The sequence below is a fragment of the Nyctibius grandis genome, chromosome 1, assembly GCF_013368605.1.
Source record: "Nyctibius grandis isolate bNycGra1 chromosome 1, bNycGra1.pri, whole genome shotgun sequence".
In the NCBI taxonomy this organism is placed as follows: domain Eukaryota; kingdom Metazoa; phylum Chordata; class Aves; order Nyctibiiformes; family Nyctibiidae; genus Nyctibius; species Nyctibius grandis.
In genome coordinates this window covers 90,016,483-90,035,021 of record NC_090658.1, presented here as the reverse complement: position 1 = coordinate 90,035,021, position 18,539 = coordinate 90,016,483, and the positions used below count along the sequence as shown (strand labels likewise).

General features: G+C 36.7%; 1 protein-coding gene across 2 annotated transcripts in view; it reads right to left on the bottom strand.

Annotated features, from left to right (window-relative positions):
- RNGTT (RNA guanylyltransferase and 5'-phosphatase) overlaps window positions 1-18,539 on the bottom strand; it is a 206,722-nt gene that overhangs the window by 178,380 nt on the left and 9,803 nt on the right. For both annotated transcript variants that reach the window (XM_068397279.1, XM_068397290.1), the window contains exons 3-6: window positions 12,620-12,723; window positions 12,402-12,490; window positions 8,842-8,917; window positions 5,373-5,622 (exon numbers count right to left, since the gene is read on the bottom strand). In XM_068397279.1, coding sequence (XP_068253380.1) covers window positions 5,373-5,622; window positions 8,842-8,917; window positions 12,402-12,490; window positions 12,620-12,723 — 519 coding nt within the window. The remainder of the gene's footprint in view (window positions 1-5,372; window positions 5,623-8,841; window positions 8,918-12,401; window positions 12,491-12,619; window positions 12,724-18,539) is intronic.

Below are 18,539 nucleotides of genomic sequence, written 5' to 3'. Positions count from 1 at the left end.
CAAATCGACCAGACTTATTTCAACAGCATCTCAAATAAATTCTCCATGCAGACTAAGAAGATCAAAACATGAAGTTTCACCTGTTGAGCTATGAATTCTGCAAATGAAGATACAAGTATTTCCTATCTGTTCTCTAAAATGCTTGAAACTTGCCTTAACAAATCTAGCTGCATACTACTGATGAAAGGAGCCTTTTTGCCCCTTCCCTTTCCACACGCAGTGGCACTCATCTGTTGTACTCTTGAGCAAATCTAGGAACTAAGTTGGCAAAAATAACATCACAAATTAGCAATCTGCTGCCAAATTAGTATCCTAAACTAGCTCACCATAGAATGAATCAGCACTAGTGCCAGCACAAGGGAAGCAGAAGGAACACAAGGAGTGCAGGGAAAGCAGGACCACAGTTTTCGGTACAGCCTGCATTTAGTTAAGATTGGCTCAGCTGCATCACCAAATCGTATTCTGAGAACAGTACATCCTAAAGAAACACGCAAGTTCATAACCTGCATTACCTTAAGCTACACAGACTTCCGGTGCATCACTTAGCCCATATTATTTATGTGGGCATCAGGAGGTGCAACAGCACACAGGTGACTGGGCAAGGGAGGCAGACAGCTACATGTGCCTGGCCAGCATATTGTCTGAATTCTGAGTAAGTGGTTAAGAGCACCACAAAATAAAGGAAGATGGCTGTGCCTCGCTTCTCAGAATAATGGCAGAGCATGATGGCAGTATGACTGCTAAGATTAAAGCAAAAGGCAGACAATAGGAAAGATTTTCCAGAAAAGAAAAAGTCATAAATGTGAAGTTGGTGCCTGCCATTTGAAAGCGTCTCTTGCAGATTATCTGCCTCAAGTGTACTCACGAGCTAAGGCGCAGCACTACGAAAACAAGGTGAGTCACTTGGGCATCCGTGCTTGGCTAACTCAGTGCCCCAGGTTTCATGAGGACATTTCCTTGGATGAGGTGCCAGATTCATGCACCACTGTTGAGCTAACAACCCCCCATGGAAACACGACATTGGAGAACAAGGTGCAGAGATGCCAGAGCACTCAGCTCAGCAGAAGCAAGCACCTCAGGTCCTCAGCGCTGCTACTAAGCCAAGAGCCCTAATGGATCCAAGGTAACTATATGCACTTTGTATCCACACTCTGCACAACCTTCACACCATCTGTACTAACCAAGCTCTCCCCACTTGCACCATATTCCTCCACCCATCACTTCAGCTGAAGGAGAAGTGGCAATGTGTATCATCTTGTGTTGGTTCAGATCCTGAACACCATCTGGAGGAGTAGGTGAGTGGGAACAGCCCCAAACACACACCTCCCCGACCCTAGTGGCTATCAGCAGGCCTGGGTGACAGCCATCTTCAGCTACTCAGACTTGACTGAGTGCCAGTATGCTCAGAGAGTGCCTTCCAGAGGCATATCAGGACGAGAGAGAGTCTGCATCTACTAAAAGAGAGGAAAGGAGAGCCAGGGAGTTACACTGATCAGCCCTGATTTAATACCTAGAAATACAGGACCAAATCACAAGAACTGCCTCTAGGCATGTATAAGCAAAAAAGATACAACAAAATAATACTGACTGTCACTCAGTAACAATGGTGTTCAACTAATCATTTGGTTTTGGTGATGAAACAGGCTTCACAATTGGGAGAAGCAGGAAATATCACATCTTTTGATGCTGGCTTTTGTCTTGGCTTGTATTCTGTTTGCTTGTCTTGTTCTCATAGAGGAACTCAGAAAACATGGGGTAGATGTAACTTCTATAAAAGAGAAGAGCAACCTGTTTCAAAACCAGGTTCAGAAGAGTTAGTTTTTCACTAACAAAATGGAAGAATATATTGATGAGGATCTGCAGGGTCTGGTTCAGGTACAAGAGAATTAATTTATTTTCCCTAAATTTCCTATTAGCATATTCTTATTTTTGTGACATCTCTGAATTTAGTAACAGGGATACAGACTGTGATGGTAGCTTAAGAATTCAGTGTTACCCGTAATTTTAAGAATGGGCTGGAAAAAACACTGTGCAATTCAGTACAAAGTTCTACACTTAATAAGGAATAAGCAACTATACAAACACACACTGGTAGATAACTAGAGAGTAAGATACAGAGTCAGCAAGAGCCCACAAGCTGAATTAGTATTATTCTGTCTTGTAAAAGGCAATTATATTGAGATATATAAACAGAAGTATTAGCCTCAAGACATGTGAAATTAATTCCTCCCTATTAAGCACACGGATGGCCTTAACTGGAGGCTTGTGTTCAATTAATTATAGGCACCATAGTCTCAGAAAAATGTGAGTTATCATGACAGAATACAAAGAACGACAAGAATGGTCTGACATGTAAAAAATATGGACTATAGAGAAGAAGTGAACAAATTGGCATTTAATGTGGAGAAAGAGAAGGCTAAAAGGAAATGACACACACATTCAAGTACTTAAAATGCTGCTGCAAAATCAGAAAATAATCTTTTTTCCGCATCTATCAAGACGCCCATGGGCAGAACAGTAAGTACAGGGGTTAAACTTTGGCAAAAAAAAGTAGATTAGGCAGAAAAAAACAGTCACTAATATTTAGAATCAATGTACGTTGATAGTTAAATAATAGATATTATCCTTGCTAACTATGTCAGCCACGAGGTTTAACGGTTTCTCTCTGTCTCACAGATGACCAAATGACACCTGCACTCAAAATCATGAAGAAAATTATTAACAGCTACCATCTCTTCCAGACTGACACGAAACCATCCATTCTAAAAGCACTACACATTACACCCTGTAATGCCTGTGAAATACCTAGCTTACACGGGACTAGAACAGATGGCGTTCCTTAACAAATTGTAAAAGATTCAGTTGACCCATAAAAAGTTTGAAGGTTCTGGCTCAGAGTTATAACTTTTTGTCCTATTTGCAAAATCAAGTATTTTTTTCCTGAAAATTTTTTTCCTGAAGTGAGACTCTAAGTGGCAGTTAGTAATATTGCTTCAATGCTACAATCATTATGGCATTCACTGGCAAAGACAAAACGTGTTTGGATTTCCTGTGTAGCATCTGAGACTACAGCAAACAGATTTGCTGCTACCTGTCAACTACATTCAGGTGACGACAAAGGAAATTGTAATGGAATTATGTTCTAACGGCTCCCACAGTTTCTGTAGTGTAGAAAAGAAAGGCTGTCAAGATCTTTTGACATCAAATTATGAAAGTTTTAGTGAAAGATGTTGCAGTAAAGTTTCTCACATCCAAGATGGAATTTCTGAAATGGACAGCATGCTAACTTCACTTCACAGGCTAGCTGGGCAGTTGCTTCTGACTATTAATTATCCTAGCAAGATGTCTGGGAGGTGTCTCCTTGTCTACCTCTAAACTTTTCTTCTGTCCCCACAAAGATCTGGGTCAAAATGAAAACATTTCAGAACACCACTATCACCACAGCCACCACTAGTTTGACACTGTCTACCCCTAGGTGTTTAGAGAAAGAGTCAAATTAGAAGGCTGAAAACATCTGCTGCAGGAAATCAATGTAATGCTGAACATTTAGCTCTTAGAGAGTAAAATAAGAAAATCTGAGCAAGAGGTATTTACCTGATAATCATTCCCCCTGTAGATCGCTTATTTACAAGGAAGTACAAATAGATTGTATCCATCTCTACCGAGTTAAGAAGCTGTCCAATCTGCCAGCCAAGAACCATGGTAAAGAATTCTCCCCATTCCTCCTCTTCATGTCAAAGAATGTTCCTCCAGAGCTGCAAAACTGAATTATACGAATAGGCATATTAACTAGATGATTCTTTCTTTCATAAATTCTCTAACTCATAATTAACTTTTAGTTATTAATATGCTTATTCGTATAATTTAGCTTCCAGCTTTCAAAAAAACTATGGTGGCAGATAAGAAAAAGCCTGGGAAGTCAGTATCATGATTCCTGTTAAACAGACCAGTCTAGTTTTATACTTGCTGAAAAGAGGCTGTCATTGGACCTCACCATCACACCTCATTTGCTAATGCATCAAAAGGCAAGTCAAAAAGAACAGTTTTGAGGTTCTAGCCCAAATAAATTTTTTTAGATATCAATGTTTTACTGCAAGGCTAATGGAGGTAGCGGCCATATCCCTGATTATATTTTTACCATGGATTTTTACAGTGTGGTCAATTTTTTATTCCAGCTGATGGACTATTTGAAAGTTTTCAAAGTTCATCTTGCTTCTTTGGACTAGATTTTGTATTCCTTTCAGGTTAATTTCTTCCATACTCCATCTGTAAACCACGTTAAGCAGCCACAGTAACAACAAAATGCATTTTTGCAGCATACTTCATACGAGGATTTCCAAGTGTTTGCAAACAAACACACCTCAGCACACAAGTAAAATAATTCAGTATTGTAGAAAAAGAACTGAATCTATATTTGCACTCAGCAACATTCTCCCCTACTTCATCTGCAAATAAAAAAAAAGTCATTTGGAGAATCATAGAATCATCAAATGGTTTGGGTTGGAAGGGACCTTAAAGATCATCTAGTTCCAACCCCCCTGCCATGGACAGGGGCACTTAGTGCCATGGTCTAGTTGACATGGTGGTGTCAGGGCAATGGTTGGACTCGATGATCCCAGAGGTCTCTTCCAACCTAATTGATTCTGTGATTCTGTGAGAGAACTGAGCCATTAGTCCTCAGATGATACAAGTATAATCTTTGTACCTGAGTATTAGTTCCGTACTATGGTAACTACAGTAACCTATATCATCAGAATTATGCAGATGTATGTCAAAAAAATCACAGCAAGTGATCAGCCATATTTCTTACCATTATACAGTTAAAATGGCTTTGAACAAAATATAATTTCAAAGCTGCCTTGAGGTTTTTAAGCTCATATTCCTTTTTGCTAATCCAATTCTCAATCCTCCAAAATTTCGAAAGTAAAAATATTTACCAAAACGAGCATTGTATTTAAAAATTTCTGAATTTCATCCACATGGCTTCAAAAAAAGTAAAAACTGTTTATACAGACCCCCCATAACATTTCACCTCTAAAGATAGAGTGAATAATTAAAAAGTGCTTTGCTTGAGTATCCTGACTCAAACTTAAAAAAAAAATTGTTATATTAGAAAAATTTTAAGTCATTTTTACAAATGGAATAGTTGAGGTGTTGAACGTTAAAGTTCAAGGTTCCTATAGAACCTTGAAAGTTTCCATAAGAAAGCTTGCAATAAATCTACCTGTTTTTCCTGGTTAGAGACAATACTACCAGTCCTGATTTGCAATCGCACTGACACTTGTATAGCATGTACTAGGTAGTAACTGATGACTATGACTTCATGAAACTAAGTTTAGCAATGAGAATATTAAGTTCTTAATCAAAAATACCAGTTTTAGGCGTTCTTTTCTCCTCTTGCCAAAGTAAGAGCTTGATGATCCAGGTTCTGATTCTTGGCCTCCTGTTTTACCATTATCATCGTCCTCCTCTTCATCTTCATCAATGCACCATTCTGGTAGCTCAGGTGGTGACGGTGCATCATCTTCATCTCCGTAACGACGAAATAATTCCTTCAAATAGTCACCTTTATAAATACCTGGTGGTCTAGCCTGAGCAAAAGTAGCCACAGCAGCCTCAATACTGTCAAACAAAAATTGAAAATTACTCTGGATGTTTAATTTACATGTTTTAGTTATGTTATGCCTTATGAAACATAAGATTTCACAGAATCACAGAATCACAGAATGTTAGATTTATTGGGACTGAGAATTAAAAAAAAATTCCAAACTAGTAACTGCAAAAACATTCATTATATTTGAAACATCATGCTTAGATCAGCCTGGCAACAGTTGCTCTTGAACAAGATTCTGCATAATTATGTAGGCACTGCGTATGTTCGCAGAAGTAACTGCAGCTTGCACTGCTTTGTCTCCTTATTGTAGCTAATAGTGGTCTGATGGTCACCTAGGTAAAACTTTTATTATTGCTACAGAAAAGGAATGGGTGACACGTATGTAAGTACTTAAGGACTGACTAAGGACAAAAAAGACCAAAGAAAAAGATTAACAAACTTAATGAAGAAAAAAGCAAGTGTTGAAATTCAAATATGGCTACGTTTTTCTCCCTAAGAATTATCGTTCCTTTCATTAGAGGTTTTGCCATCACACTGGGAAAAAGCATCCTACTCTTTTGAAATTACTTCTCTTTCCAGAAGTTTCTCATAAAAAACTGTAATTCAGAAGCCTTTTACTATTCAGCTAACACTTAAGTGCTTTAATAAACTGGAGACTGGATCACAAAAAAATTAGAAACCAAAACTAACAGTCATGCACCTTTACTAGCCAACTGGAAAGCACTCCAAAATATACAACAGCGAGCACAGCACAAGGGTTTTATTGTTGCTATTTTCATAGATCCTATCAAAATGTTTAACAGGAAAAACTGGATGTAATTCTGTCTTCAATTTATCACGGCTGCGTGGAGCAGTAATGCTCCATAGATCAACATCCAGAAATCCTGGTAAATACGAGAGGAGAAATCACAAAAGGTACATGTCCCTGTTAGGCTTCTTGACAAGCACACATCTTAAAGCTGGAACAAAAGCACCTATTACATGCTGTGAAAAGATTTTTTTTCAGATAAGAAAATAGCCTGCCACTGGAACAAGGAAAACATATAGCTAAAATGGAAAAAAAGAAATTAAACATAAAAGGTATTTTTTTGTCTGATCTCTACAGTATGGGAAGGAGCCAGAGAACTTTATGAGGCAAATTTCCCAGAATAGACAGAAACACTTTCTAAGAACCAGTAAGTTCGGTTCTCTCTTCTGATCTTTGGTAAGGGTAGAAAACAAAACTATTTCCAGAGTGAGACTATCAGATGGTAGGTCATCTCAGAAATGACAGTTTAAGAACCTGAGTTATTTAGAAGGAGCTTTCTTCCCCATTCTGTTTTCTAAGACTCCTAATTTCTTCCTCACAAGACGTTTTTTATTCTGGTATCTTTCTTCAATTGTTTCACATCTTCTGTAATCAATGCCATTGAAAGGACAAAACAAACCAAAAGGGATGGGCCCTGAAAGACACTCAGATTTGTCTCTGATGATATTAGAAGAACTCTGTACTATTCTGGAATAGAAGACAACGAAAGTCAAAAAAGGCTTTTTAAGCACAGAAACCTAACTGAAGGAAAACATATTTTGCAAGCTCTAGAAACGTAGTACTCCTTGGGAAAAATGAGTTGTGAAAAAGAGAATCAAGTAAGGTTTATGATCACTAGCTGGAGAGCTTTCAGTCTGGATGACCTTTTTTTTAATCTAACTACAAAATACATCTCAGTATTCACAATACATTGGCAGCACTCCTATATCACATGCTTAAGGAATGAATATGGATGGATTTTTCCATCAGGAAAACTTATTTCCTCATCAGCAAATAACAGTGCCTTGTTTTAAAGAACGATACAGCAAATTGGATTTATCTTGATATAGTGCTTAGTATTAACTACCACCTTGCCAAAATTCATTCTTTTGCTGTGGACATTTTTCCCTACCAGGTGATATCTGGGTGTTCTGTTAAAAAAAGGTGACAGAGATGAACAAACTCGATACAATTAACTACTTGAATGAAGGAAAAAAAAAAAAAAAAAAAGACATGGCTGTTAAGTTTTAAGGCTTTTCCCACAGAGGTTCGAAAATAAAGAGAGGCTGCATAAAAGCAGGAGATGCAAACAGATTCAAGTGCATTTCCTCTTCAGAACAAAGGACCAATTCTGAGTCTAATTACTGCGTGCTGCTTTTAAATTGTTAGATTAAAAGCATACAAATTTGCTAGTTTATAGGAACAACTTGAACCACACTATAGTTGTATCTGTGTCTGCTTCCTATACTCACCTACAATTCTGCCAAGATTCAGCCACCCACTACTAATGGTGTTCAGTCTCCATTACTCCAATGTCTTTATTCCAAGTTTACTAACAGACAACGATGACCCAGTTTTTTGCAAACAGCTTGCACATACATGCTAAGCACCAAATAACTGTATGTCCAGTCATAAGAAAATGATGCAACAGGAGTAGAATTTTCTTCACTTAAAGGACCATACAAGAAATATCATCAGAATGCTTAAGGGGCTCATTAAGAAACACACCTTGCATGGGACCCTGTCAGCAAGGAAATAGTGCTTCATGAATATTACCAATCATGCAAAAGTCATGCCCACCAGCATGGTACAAGCAATTTTTTTTTAATACTCATGTTATTTGAAAAAGATCACTACTCTTTATGAAAGCATCAAACATTTTTAAATCACAAAAAAACAGGTGAGTCTGTATGGAAGCACGCTGTAGGCTTTAGTCAAACACCAAGCTGGAAACAAGGACTTTGTCTCCCCCCGACCCTTCAGAAGCAAGTATGTCACTGTACTGTTGCTCCAGCTCATCTCCTCTCTTCAGAACTCAAAAAAAACCAAAAAAAGCCTACATGCAAACCTACATGAAAGAGATGAAAAAGTAAGACAAATAATATTTCAGGCATCTCTGAACTCTCCATTCTTACCCAAAATGTGGGACATGTCATGGGGAAGAGACACAATACAATATATACACTCCTAAAAGCCCACACACTGCAGGTACAGCTGACTTTTGACCTACCTGACCTGGAAGGCTTGACTGAAACAGGCTAAGCTACCAAGGAATGATATGAATAATGTTAATATAGGTTGTTTGCTCAAGATCAGCACGCAGTTTTAAAATAACAAACAGTGAATACATTAGGATAGCTGTCAGGACAATGAGTGAAACATACTGAAGATGCCTTTGGTCACTCTCCACAAATCCCTAGGAATTAACATTCAAAGTTACCTCCAGTCCAACTTCTCAACCAAAAAGGCACAGATCAGAAATCCAGTTCTATTGAAACCATGTGTGCAATGGACACCTAGACAAGACAGGAAAAGGGCATAATCATTTGCAAGTAGTTTTAACAAACATGCTTTAGTTTCACAAGTGTGTTTTTGGATCCTTCCACCTTCATCAGTAACATTAAAGAGTTACCTCCCTTCCCATCAAGGCAGCCCAAATCATATAAGGCACATAAGCCTAAAAAGCAATTCATTACATTCTTTCTGCAAATTATTAGCAACAAGAGTATAGGATACTTCAGTTTATCCCAACTCAAGAGCACTAACTTAATGAAACTGAAATATGGCTAATACTGATAAGACTCAAAGTATTTTTTATGACTGCTCAAATGCTTATCAGAAGACAATAAAATCAAATTCAACAACTGTGCTTTTAGTGGATTCAACAAGCATTACATTCATTTCACACCATCAGGCATAAAAATCATATCCAGATTACCCTACCTCAAACTTGAAAGCAGTGTCAATAGACCACAATTCTATTTCAAATTTGCTATTACCCTGCTAAGAACAGACTTAATTTTGAAAAAAAAATACAAAAAGAAAACCATACAACAGTATAATCACCTTGAATTATTTATCTTTTCAATGTAAGAAAAAAAGAATTAAGGCTTCAGCCTCTATTTTACTAAATTCATCCCCCAGTGAAAGGAGGGAGAGTCAAATGCATTGGAACGTCTTTTTTTCTTTCAGGGCAACAGCACCATCTAGTGATAAACCAGGCTGAAAACTTGTGCTATTAAAAATGTGTAGGATTCAGGCAGGATGCTGCCTCTTCCTCACACTGCATTTTAAATTATAAATATCAGAGTATTCAAGTTTCTACTAACACCAAATGCAATTGTTCTTATTGTTAACATATTTTTCAGTTGAGTCCATGAAACAAGTCACTTAAGCTTTTATCGATTTCCTTATTTCTCTAACAGTTAGTGAAGTAAGTTTAGCAACAATTCACTTGATGCTTATTGAGACAAAACCTGAATATCTATCTTTTTTCCTATACGCTCCCCTACACTGCAAGTACTTCTTTTTTCTACTGGAGATCCAAAAAATGCCTACAAAGAGTAGACTGATAAAAACTAGAAACTTTATATGGGTAAATAGAAATATATATCAACTGTATCAGGGTCAGGTTTTATGTCCATCCCACCAAGCTTCCCTTCTTAATAAAGCAAGGCAAAAACTACTATGAATTTCTTGGATTCATCCATTCTAAGTATTTAATAATATTAAAAACTGTGTAACTTGCATCAAATGAAACGAATTTTAGCTTCCTTATAGGATTTGTTCCCAGCAATGATTTCTCCTTTGTTTTCTGCTTAAGCAAAATTTTTGTATTTTGTTTCCTTAAGGTTGGCAAGCATACTCCAGTTCTTCAAGCTGCAAAAATAAAGCTTCCATCCTATATTGTTCTAGCTGAATAGAAAATTTTGTTCACTTATCATTCACATTTCAGTCTCTTTTCATATCTAATCTTGACACTGGAAATGAAACTGCACACAATTGCTATCAATAAGTCCTGCAGCTGTTACTGCTACGAAGAAGGTTAAGTCCATAATTTTATATACGACAAAGGTAAGAAGTATCTCAGCAATGACACCAATGGCTTGGAAGGGAACGATGACACAGGGTGCAGTGCTATCACTGCTGCAGACCGCTTTTGCTTTTGATAAAAACATCCTCCACCACCAGTCCCTCTGACACTCTGTCAGAGGAAACAAGTGTCCAGAACCAGAAGCAACTTTTCCATAACTCATGGAACGGAAATGGAAAATTTCCCTTTTACTAGGAAAGCCTAAACCACAGGTTATTTAAAAGCTTAGTCAACACATTATTTTCTTCTTGACTCTTTCTAAGTGACTTTTTTTTCCATAAAGGTGAAACAATCTAAATAATGAAAGAACATTCCAAAATTCATAGAAGTCAAAAAGTTAGTGACTCAATACTAAAAATGGCATTTTAAAAATTGAAATACCAGTTAAATGGGTCTGCTATTTATAGGATATCACCATGCTATCCATGCTCCATATAAACTGCTGACCATAACAATATTTCAAGTTCTGAAATATTGTTGGAGGACCAAGTGGAAGAACTGCAAAAGGAGAGTAAAAAATTAGAAACTGCTAAATGAGAGTGAGTGGGATCAGTTATCAACAATATTTCAAGTTGTTCAATTGTTGATGACTGATCCCACTCTCATTTAGCAGTTCCTCATTTTTCATACCATATACTTGCATTAGAGTTTAGAGAAGAAAACATAGGTCTCCACTTAAAATTGCATTCTATGTGAAATAAAGAAATAAGAAAGTACTGAAAAGAAACTTTTGTGAAAAAATGTGTGCCCAAATTAAATCTCTCAAGCACTGAAAAAAAAAATAAGATTCTCAGTGGTATCCTGTGACAGGACAAGAAGCAATGGGTACAAACTGAAATACAATAAATTACGTTTAAACATAAGAAAAAAACCCTGTATATTGTAAGGGTAAGCAAACCCTGGAAGAGGTTGCCCAAAGATGCTGTGGAATCTCCAAGCTTGGAGATGGTCAAAATCCAAATGGGCACAGTCCTGAGCAAGCCACTTTAGCTGACCCTGCTCTAAGGAAGGGCAACTGAATAGCTGATTTCCACAGATCCCTTCCAACAACCTTAACTATTGTATAATTTTGTGATTCTGTATGAATCCCAAACTGTATGACCATACTAGCTTAGTTTACCAAGCTCTTATCAATGACACCTACACAAACAACTGTTCCATTCATTCCTAAGCCACACAGACACTCAGATTTGGGAAGGTTGCAGAATTATCATCAAAGAGGCTTAAGGACAACACCCATTCTGACTCTGGAAACTCAGCTGCAAAGTAATTTCTTGTCTCTGACAGTTTACAGATAGCCATATTAATGTTCAATTCTAACAGACATCAGAAAAAAATGGTTTTAACTAAAACTATAAGTCACTCAAATTAAACTGAGAACTTATTTTGCTCTGGGCAAAAAAAAAAAATATCCTTAAGAACATTCAAATATTCGCTGCAAGACAGGACACCACAGAAGAAAAACTTAGCCTAATATCTACTACCAGTTTCCAGCAATTAATCAGCTGCTTTGTGAGATTTGCTAAAGAATCTCAGATCATTCAGTTATCAAATATGACTTCAAGTAAGTCAGACCATCAAATGCCAAAACAATACTTGGCAATACATAACCTGCATTTGTATCAGCAGAAGCTACAAAAAAACAATGCAAGTATCATGTATTCGTAGACAGTTCTTAAGCCTGTATATTTTTCCACATTAAGTTGGTAGCTGCAATCAAATTGATGGATGCAGAAACATATTAGCTTCTGGAGTAAAAGCAATCAAATCTATACACGTGTAAACACTGTACTGAGGAAAATCCTTTGCTTAGACTTTTAAGAATAAGAGACTGCAGTTATGAGTAAATATTAAATAAATTAACAGTAAAAACTAATGATGGATACAATGGATATAAGAAGACGTACCTATAAGCTCTGAAGGATTCTTATCACTGAAGTGTTCACATACACGGATAAATGTTTCTGTATTCTCAGGTGTAGGGCACTCACCATGTCTGAAAAACACAGGAACACACGGATTAGGAGACAGCTGGGGGAAAGGGAAGAGAAAAAAAAATTATTAATTACTTCAGAGAGATCTTTCAAATTAAAAGCTAAATATTTAAAAAGTGCAGACAACTTACCCTTTACACTGGAGCTTTATATATTTAATTCCCTCTTTCTCTATATCATTCCTATCGTAGAATCTAGTGGTGTTGGTCAAGTCTACCAGTAAACCCATTTTAACCTAGAAAAACAAAAAAAAAAACAAAAAATAAACTTAACATATATGTGGTTCAAATATCAGTGCATAAATACTAAATGGCTAATAACATCCAAATTAAAAGCAATAGCAGGCTACAGTTTCAAGTTTAAAAATTCTTAAATATTGCATTTGTTCATAAAATCTATATTTTATTACCATTACAGTGATCTGTGTTTCTTCAAGAAGGCTGGTGTCTGAATTAGCCCTAACCATCAATTCAAAAACTTCAGTTTGTTCCCACCAATGTTTCTAAACAAGACAGATCTGCTAACAGCAGGAAAGTATCTGGGAATTATTTTAACATGTTAAAAGACAAATAAGGTGGAATCGAGTGCTCTTATGCTTTAAGTAGAACAATATTAAACACTGGCACAGTGGAAGTACCATAAGAAAAATTAACTACTGAGACTTATATATAAGTATACTCTCAGAAAAAATAATTCATCTTCATTTGCCCATCCATTAAATTAGTGCAAAACAAAGACACACATTTTCGAGTTTAAAACAAAAATTCCCTTAAATTCTCAGAAACATTTTATTCAAAGCTAAAATGTGAAACAACTTGAAATCTTCAAAGATGCTGTCAGTAATTAAGGTGGCAGTGTCAACCACTCAGATGTTAGGACGTACCTGAATTCAGGCTGCCTTGCCCACTCTACCCTAATGTGTCACCTTGTGCATGAACTTACGTTTTTAGTGTTTGGTTTTTATAGCTGTACAATAAGTCTTTTAAAGCAGCCTTGTGGAAGTTACTATGTTTTTAAAAAGCAACATGGAAAGCAGAAATTCCACTGGGTGGCATCCAACACACAGAGAACAGCAGTAAAGTGCATCCTACTGACCCGAGGTAGGGTCAGTCCGAAATAGGCTTCCACTGACCATAAACCTCCCAGTATTACTGTGCAAAACCAGCTCACTAACACACCTGTGTACTGAAAGTATTCCTGGTTTCCTGCCTTATACGTGCAAGTAATTGCTTTTGGTCAAAATGCTGAATGTCATGCTTTCAAGTAGGACCCTCACCAGGAAACCAGAGGTCTTTTTAAATGGCATTTTAAGAGTGGTAGTTTAGCAAAATCCTTGTTCCATAGCTTTGTCTTTTTTAAAGATACATCAATAGTGCACTTAAAAATACATTAACACTGCAGCATGTTAGGCTTACAAAAACATAGAAGAACACTGCATCTTCAATATATTTAAAACTCCAGGACAGACTCATAAACAGGATTTTGATCAGGTTTTATTTACCTGAGGGTCAACAGACTGGCAATAACTTAGCAGTGCAGCTGGAAGAATTACAAACTAAAACACTGCTTCCAGACAATTCAGAAAAAGATAAATTCTAGTTATAACTGGAATACAGTTCAGAAACAGCTGCTTCACATGGATATGTTGTTCAGTTGACCTCAAAGACAAATTTCCAATTATCTACAGAGGTAGTTGTCCATAGTATTCAAAGTTCTGATGATATATTTTCATAATACTTTTATGCTTTCATAATACTTTATCAGATATTAAAAAGCATCATAATGTTATGTCAGCGGTATTAAGCATTTGTAGTGCAACATCTGAATCAGTTCTGAATTTCTGTTTACTTCAACTTTGTATATTGTATTCAGAATGCTTTATTTACTTTTATTACTGCGTTTTGCAGAAATACAAGCTACTTCAGTAGGGGTCCACCTGAAAACAATGTTACACCACCTGAAACTTCAAATATTTAGTGTCAACCGAGCTGCTAAACATACAGACTGACAGCCTACTAGCCAGTGATTAATTTTGTAGAAAGTATACATAAGGGAATTAATTCCATGATTACTTTGCTCCCCCCTCCATTCTCAACCGCATTTAGCAAATACCTCAAAGACTACTTAATCCACAGGTAAGACCACACAAAAATTCCAGGTGGTACACATTGTAGGTCCATAACACTGCAACACTGACATAAACCAGTTCAAAATAACTGTTCAGAGGAGAATGGCATATTCCCACACCAGTATTTCTAGGTGACTGTACAGGACAACATGCTAGGATAGATGGCATGAGAGCTCTAGACTATGAAGCCACGTAAATGGCACCCTAACCACTCTCCTCCCCAACTTCTACATAGCTCAGCTTGATTACCTATTCTTTTATGTACAATACAGGGTTAGGTGTAACGCTTCCAAGATATCCTCAGCTAAGGGGAAAAAAAAGTTATTTTCAAAGATTAAAATTTAATGAAAACATCATTGTAAAGTAAAGGTTTTTGCATTCAGTTACAGTCTGGTAAGAAAGAAGGCATTCCAAAATGTGAACTACTCTTGAAAAAAGTGCCATAACATCTGACAGTCTGGAGAAAGCGAAAAAGAATCGTGAGGAAAACAACCTTTAATAAAAGCATGAAAACAGTATAAAAGGTAACACGTTTAATATATCACATTGTTAAAGGAGAGCTACAAGAAGAAACGCAAGTGATTTGCAGAAAATACTTTCACATCCTCCCATTCAGGAGCAGGAGAGACACAATTCCATTTTAGTGTTGAAAATTTCAAAGCCAATTCCCAACCCCACTGTTCTCAAATACCATCAGCTCCAAATGTTCCCACCAGAAGCCTCCAAACTTCCCCAAACTCCCGCTGCAATAAAGAATTATCACTGAGAAGATGTGTGAAAGCACAAAAATTAATTTTATGTCAAAGCTTTTAAGCTCAAAGAATACTGGCGTGCTTTTCCCTCAACTTTTAGAAATTACTCTTTTGAACATACTCACTCACAGATTTCAGTTTCCTGACTGACATGTAGAAGCCAGGAGAACACACAACATACTTCAGACCCAAAGTGTCACCAAGCACTTGGGATGTTGCATTTAATTTGAATAGGAGAATGAAATATAGCAAAATGTCTGCTAGAGAGGAAATTCTGAACTACAGGACTCTAGGACTTCGGGCTTGCTATTCCTTTGCAATTATTATGAATAATTTCAATCACATACAACTGAAGATCTTGTGAAGTGACACTGTTCCTCACACATTTCATGGAGCAGTAAACCAAACAGGCATCTGATATAATTTAGCCAAAGTTATAAAAGCATGTATGGCATACAGAGAATATAAGGCCTGAAAGCAGTTTCCTTGCTTTAAAGAAAGCATAAACATTTACTCTCTCAGTTCATGGGATTAGCTGCACGTAGCACACTACAATTTAGAGGGTGCAAGACAAAAGAAAAGGATAAAGAAATTTAAAAAAAAGCAGGGGGATTATGCAACATATCAAGTATACAATTATGACGTTCCAAAAACCCATGCAAAAAAAACACTGGTGCCACAGGAACCGAAACATTTCAGTCACTGAACTGGAGTTATACTATGCTTGTCCTGACCGACCACAATTCTGACCTATAGAATAGATTCTAGTTCATGTATGTTCTTCACACAGGTGCTTTGCTCTGCTCTGCAACCTTGACATCACACCAGTCATCCTCTCATAAGTTTGCTCCTATAAAGTTCTTAATAGGAGCTGATTTTTGAAAGACTATCTAAGCTAAAATAGATAGTCACCCACTGGAAAAAAAACTGGTTTTCTGTTTTGTGTGAATCACATCTTTCAGTCCACCACACCCATTGAATGACACACCTTTGGAAGAAAGAATAATTTTAAATTGTTGAGCAACTTCTCACTAAAACATACATTTATTTCTTACAAGGACTGTTGCAACACTACAATCATAGACACCACATTGAAACACAAGTGAAACTAGTAATTTGTCTTGCTTCTAATTGTAAAAGATGACTGGATAGAAGGAAAAAAAGCTCACTGACAGCTTGAAATTCTCATCCTCTACATACAATAACACCAAGATGTTCATACCACCTCCATTCTGCTCATACTTATTTTGGCCAGGCTCTCCGTGTCCTCCTATGGTTATAAAAGACTTCCTCCTCACTTTCTCACATTCCAGCTATCTCCAGTTATTAATGCCTTTTATGCATGCGCTCTTCTGCTGCTGTGCAATTAAATGCACTTAGCTAGGTTCCCCTTGTGTGAGCCCAGAAGTTTCTCATTAGACGCTGGAACTTCAAAACATCCTCCCCGGGAGGGAGAGGACATACTACAATACACTGAATTCTCTCCAGTCCCAGGATTTTTTTTCTTGCATTTCTTATTTGAGGAAAATAGTGTAAATCAGTGATTGAATTTATCTGTGAAAACAATAATGTGGCTGAAAACTGGTAACTAGTTTTCCGAATAGGAATATTGTAACTTGAGCATACTAATTCTTCTGAGTTAACTAATGTCCTAGCTCTTCATAACAGAAATAAAACTACCGTTTATAAAGCATAAACAGTACTAACCTACCCACTCAAGAAAGAAATTAAAAAATAAAATTATTCACACTGTCACCAATTGCTCCTGCAAAGTTTTTTAATGAGACCATTAAGATACTACATCAATATTGGCAATCAGAAGAAAAACAGGGTTGCTATCCCTTGTCAAATCTGTTTCTAACATTCAGATTTTCAGCAACCAGCTCCATGAAAAAAAGGAATCACACAGGAAGCTTGTTGGAGAAAGTTCCTCACAGACTGATGTTGTCTTAAATACTGAACCGGTACCTTCAAAAATCCATGGTAGCAGCAATATCTCACTATCGCCAAAATCCAGGTGTGAAAGTTTCTGCTGAAGTTTCTGATTTGGGAGATAAATTATATGGACTTAAATAATAACAAGGTTTCAGAAATTATTCATTCTGCAAAGTATTAGCAGTAAAACACACTGCAGTAAAATGAGGAGAACCATGCAGAGTGAGCTACTTTTGCCTTGGGAAAATCTACTTTTCAAGGTCTCCTCAACTGCACATTCACCTCATTGCCAGATTGTTGGTAAACTGCTGTTCTACAAATACAGCACTCCACTAACCCACTGCATATCTCAGCAAACAAAAAATAGTGTGTTTTCAAATAGCAAACATTTAGCAATAATACCAGGGTTCAGGACAATGTAATAGATTTGATGAAAACAGGGAGTTTGACAGAAATTATGTGTTCTGCTTGTTAATCAAAATTACCAAAATATAAGTCGGGATCCTCATGCTAGTAATTGTACTATCAGATTCTAATCATATGATATCACTCAAGATATTATGCATTTGCAGTACTGCAACACAACATTGATGTGCCTAGTGGAAAGGCTATGAAGGCTCACCATGACTTCTTTTTTGGTGACAACTCACGAACAAGCAAATAGTCAGAAATTCTGAGTAAGTCTCTGAAGTTCTCTATAACTTCAAAATATATGCAGAATTTTAAATTACTTTAAACCATGAATAAGAATGGTTTTGGAAAATTTCTAGATAGGCCCATTAAAGCCAGAGTCAAAACCAACATGATGCATAAAAGAGGAACTCAAGTAGAATTTAGAATTTAAACTCATAGATCTAAGAATTCAAACAAGAAAAATCCTACCAGTTCAAGCACCTGAGAACAGGCACATATGCTTCCCTGATAGTACTTTCTTATCACATCAGCCCACAGGTACTTCTATCGCTGCTACACTGAGTAGCTCACCATCTACTTCACACCTAAGCCTAAATAAGATTCACAAAATGAAGATTCCCATATTTTAGTCACCTGATTCTTCTGATGTTTAAGTTCTGATATTGTTAAACAATTTCAGAATTCATTTGACTTAGATCAACAGCAAAAAAAAAAAAAAAGCAGAGAAAAAAACGTCACTAGCGTGACTAGTTTTATAAAATACACAGTAAAAAAAAAACGGTGCTAACCTTCTATATAACAGTTTAAACCTTCTATACAACA